This window comes from Austrofundulus limnaeus, unplaced genomic scaffold, assembly GCF_001266775.1.
Source record: "Austrofundulus limnaeus strain Quisiro unplaced genomic scaffold, Austrofundulus_limnaeus-1.0 Scaffold611, whole genome shotgun sequence".
Taxonomy (NCBI): Eukaryota; Metazoa; Chordata; class Actinopteri; order Cyprinodontiformes; family Rivulidae; genus Austrofundulus; species Austrofundulus limnaeus.
In genome coordinates this window covers 194,102-198,791 of record NW_013953013.1, presented here as the reverse complement: position 1 = coordinate 198,791, position 4,690 = coordinate 194,102, and the positions used below count along the sequence as shown (strand labels likewise).

Sequence of the window (4,690 nt, the reverse complement as noted above, 5' to 3'; positions counted from 1 at the left end):
ATATATATATATATAGTTGCCACCAATGAAAATTTAAAATCACAGATATCTGTCCTAAAAACTCTGATTAGCATTAAGTCAATCAAAACAGAATGCAACAATAAGCTTGAAAAACTTTAGAAAACTGAAAGAACATGTTTCATTAAAGGACCACTGAGTATACTAAACAATGTGATACAACTCAATCAATGTGGGGTTTTTAAAATAAAAATGTACAAGTCCTGGTTTTAAATTCAAAAAACGTTGAGAGGAAAATAAAGGTAGCTGAGTGACCACCAGTGCAGCTTTCATGCCAGAAACTCTCAATTCCTAAAAATGAAATATTCACCACAAACCTCATTTAAAAGACAACTTGTCACATGTACTATCTGAACAAGCCACAAAGCCCTTTTATGTGGAATAATAAGTTCCTGAGAGGTTCTTGGCATATCTCAAGGGTCTGCTCTGCACATTTCACCCTGCTGAAGCATTAGCAGAATTCAGACTCAATTAAAGAGCATTATCCAAGCAGGAGGTGCTGAGCTGTCAGACATTGGTCATCACTTCACCTGCTTCACCAGATGAGAAATCTAAGTAGCCCTCCATGAAAAGAAATGATATAAAGATTAGAACTAAAGACTGAAGCAAAAATCAGAAAAATGTTGCATTTTTTGATGAAATGACATCTAATCACATACAAACTAATAACATATTTTATTGTCATCATCACATGTCATAAAAGTTTTGAGATCTTAAAGTTATTTAAACAGAACTTCAGATTAACAATTAATAATATTTTTGCACCATTTGATTATTTTTGTAACTGAAACAAATCATAGAAGAAATATTTAGTGTTTCAGTGTGTGGAAAAATACTTTATATCTCCACAGCTTGTAGCAATACTATAACTTACTGAGATGTTAGCACTGGTATGCTGGGTTTGTTTAACACCAAACATGTCACTGTGGATCACGGTCAAGCATCTCTACTTTGGTTTTATCTACCCAAAGTACCTTGTTTTAGCAGTCTTGTGGTTTGTTCTGATGGAGTTCTGCAAATCTAAGTGGTCATTTAACATTTAAACTGATGTCAGCACAGTTTGACATATGTTTTTTTAATTCCTTAGCATTAGGTCATGGTCTGACCTTGGAGTGAACTTAATGTCTTGAATGGTTCTGAGCAAAGGCTGTTTCATAGTACAGGTTGATTCAAAAGTCACAAGACAGACTTTATTTTGATAGAATATTGCGGCCATGTTCTGGACAAGGCCATTATTCAGACGTGTAATTTTCCCTTTTCTTTCTGAAATAAAAGAGTGTACTGTGACTTTTGGGCAGAAGTTCAGACTTTACATTTTTATGTATTTATATTTTGTCGTGGTGCTGTTTATAAGTGCTCGAGTACCTGTGGGCAGCCAGTTTGTTCGAAACCTCCCAGGATATCGGTTTGTCTCCTTCACCTTTTTCCAGGAACTGTTTGCAAGTTCTGCCTTTCCCAAGATCATTAAACAGGTTAGACCAATGGTTCACAAACTTTTTTGATTTGTGTACCCCTGACCCATTTTATCATACCACCAGTACCTCTTCAGTCAAACGTAATGATGATTCTCCAAAGCTTTAATGTACTACAACTGACTATTAAATGAAAATTACTTATTTAACCCCCTAGAATGTTTAATCCTCAGACGTTTTATTTTTTTCAATTCAAATTAAACAAAGGTAAAAATGTTGCCTTGAAAGTGAACAAGTAATAAAATAAATAAAACAGGTAATGGTAGGTGCAGAAAGCAGCAGCATCCAAAATACGTCAGAAAATCACCCAAATGAGCAAATTCCATGAGATTCCACGTTTTATTCTGGATTACATTTTGCGTTAATTCCATGATTCTGACTGCAATTTTTGCATTGCAGAAATCATAGGACCCTACAAATCTCAGTCCTGTTTTTTATTTATTTTTTACACACCTGGGAAATTTTTCCACGTAGCCCCTGTAATATGCTGGCATACTCCTGGTTGAGAATCACTGCTTTAGACAGTGTGAAAGGCTGAAGGAACTGTCCAAGGTCCTGAAAGTACTGGACTGTTTCAGGACCTTGAACTGTGTGAAGGACCGAAGGAACTGTCCAAGGTCCTGAAAGTGCTGGACTGTTTTAGGACTTTAGAACATGGTTTTATCACTGCTTTTGCCATGTTGTTGTACCGCGCTGTGCAGTTGGATTCCAAAACAAAAGCATTTCTCTCCAGGAGGAAGTCTGCACTGGTAAAGTTCCTCTGTCAATCCACGGGCAACAATCTGCTCACGTCACAACCGTAAGTGTGTTGTACTTGTTGTACTGCTGCTGTACACAAACAGCAGCAGAAGAAGAAGAACCATTGCAAGTATCAGATTGGAGTACTGATCATTACTCACTGCATGGCAACTGTACTACAGCAGCTGTTGTGATGTACCATGCTAACAGCAGTATGAAAGTATTTAGTAGCTATATGCAACATTTATTATGTGGAAATTTCTCAAAGCGGTACATCTAATACCACCAATCTCATTAAAACATTTAAAATCCAAACATTTGGCTGCAGAGCCCAGAGTACTGTTTGGCTGAGAACTCTGAGTTCACTGGGGATGGGGGTGTATGAAAATATAAATTTATTGTTTGTGTATTAAAATAAAAAAATAAAACAAATCAACAAAACAAGTCCATTGGAATTATTAATTTGAAATGTTACCCACTAGAGGTCAATGTGTCCCCATTCTTACCTCTTTATCCATGCTTTCTAGATCTTCCCTGCAAAGTGTGTACAGGGGCATGGTTTCGGACATGCTCAGCTGGCGTTTTCGTCGGGAAGGTCCTGGCTGCTCGTCAGCTCGGCTGGATCCTGCCACCTCGTTTTGTTGACTTTGTGCAGTTCCTCTGAGGCACAACAACAGACAAAAACAATGGAGGTGGAAAAAGAAGAAACGCTATAAAAAGCAAACTGTTTTGGTCCAGGTAAACATTTGGCCTGGTCAGACTATTGACGGATATTGTGGTTATTATATTTAAAAGCACACTTATAAAAGCAGAAATCATTTGGGCTTTTCTGAGCAGTTTTTCTACACTAATTCTTTTACATAAATAAAACATAACTGCCAGGATATCAAATTTGCCATTATAATAGGGATACACGATATATCGTTTGAGCATCGTCATTGCAATGTACGTGTGTGCAATAGTCACATTGCAAGTTGGGGTGCAACGATACAGAAAATTCACAATTCGGTTCCATACTTTAGTCTCACGGTTCGATTTTTTTCGACACAAAAAAAAAATTACCCATGCCCTTCTTAACTTGTAAATTATTAAAATTAAATAGGAAAATTGGTTTTACCTCAAAAGTACAGATTTTAAATTAAATGTAGCTGAAACTGCAAGTTTCTCTGTGCTCGACAATGCAGTTTGGGTGGAGGAGTCGAACACAGATCCACTGATCCTTCAACACAGAGCATCTTCAGAAGACATGTTGATAAAATAAATTTTAAAAATCTGTATTGTTCACAACATAGTGTATTGAACCTAAAGCACTGTATTGAACAGTTAGATGCAGACAAATGTATTGTTGCACCATTAATAGCATGTCATGTGATGTAGGAGGTAGATTAAATCAACGTTGTGTGTTACAGGTTTTATTTTGACAGGCTTTTCACTGACAGAAGAAGCTGCCAGTGGCTGCGTGCGATTTGTGTAAAACCAAACAAAACATCAACTGTCTTTGAATTTGTCATAAAACTTCTGGGACAATAATGGCAGCATTTTTCGGAGAACTGTTGTCGTTGAATTCTCGAGCTGTGGAGGAATATGATGAGGATCTTCAATAACTCAGACAAAAACATTTGATCAGTGCAGTTCATCATCATCAAGAAGGAAAACTCAACGTGTTTAAGTCAATTATTAAAAGATTCCTGTATTTTTTCTTACTGCAATGTACGTCGTAGGGTTAAAAAAAATTACAATGTCCGGTGTTTCCATTACCGTGCAGCCCTACTTTAAAAGCAAGGCTGAATAGGTGCTCTCAGCATCTTATATCTTTTGTTTTCAGACCTGCTTCAGTTTGTTATTTTTGTGCCACAGTGATCTTTATAGAACTGCCAGTGAGCAGAACTAAGCTGCAACCAGAACATAATGGACCTATAGACTCCACAGCAACTTAACACTGAGCTGGCTGGAGACCGATGATGGGAAAGAAACCAGCTTAAAAGCTCAGTAGATTATGCAAATGAGGGAATATTACTTTACTTTTTTCACGTCATGCTTACGCAACTCTAAAATAGAGCTAAACTGTGCCTCTAACATGATGAAAATGGGCCAATTTTCCACTAGAGATTATTAATTACAGAGTATCTTCACAAACAGATTTATTTGGAGGTTTAACATGATGGTGTTTTAGTTTAAAGACAATCTAAGGATGGAAAAAAGGCCCTTAGGACAAATCTGCAGAGTTAAGAACATTATCTAAAGAACTTCAACTAACAGCTGCTCTCATTTCATGTGCCAGTCATCATTTCACTACTCTTAAGGCTAGCTCTGCTTTACTTCATGTTTTACAAACAGTCTGAAGGACAGGAAGTCACATACTGACAGATGACTCACTGATTGAACTGATTTAGTGATGCCTAGGCCTGTCACGATAACAAATTTTGCTGGGCGATTAATTGTCTCAAAATTTATTGCGATAA

At 37.0% G+C, this 4,690-nt stretch overlaps 1 protein-coding gene across 2 annotated transcripts in view; it reads right to left on the bottom strand.

Annotated features, from left to right (window-relative positions):
- The window catches only part of ctdp1 (CTD (carboxy-terminal domain, RNA polymerase II, polypeptide A) phosphatase, subunit 1), a 129,172-nt gene that overhangs the window by 92,624 nt on the left and 31,858 nt on the right, over positions 1-4,690 (bottom strand). For both annotated transcript variants that reach the window (XM_014027044.1, XM_014027043.1), the window contains exon 11: positions 2,735-2,888. In XM_014027044.1, the coding sequence (XP_013882498.1) occupies positions 2,735-2,888 (154 nt within the window). The remainder of the gene's footprint in view (positions 1-2,734; positions 2,889-4,690) is intronic.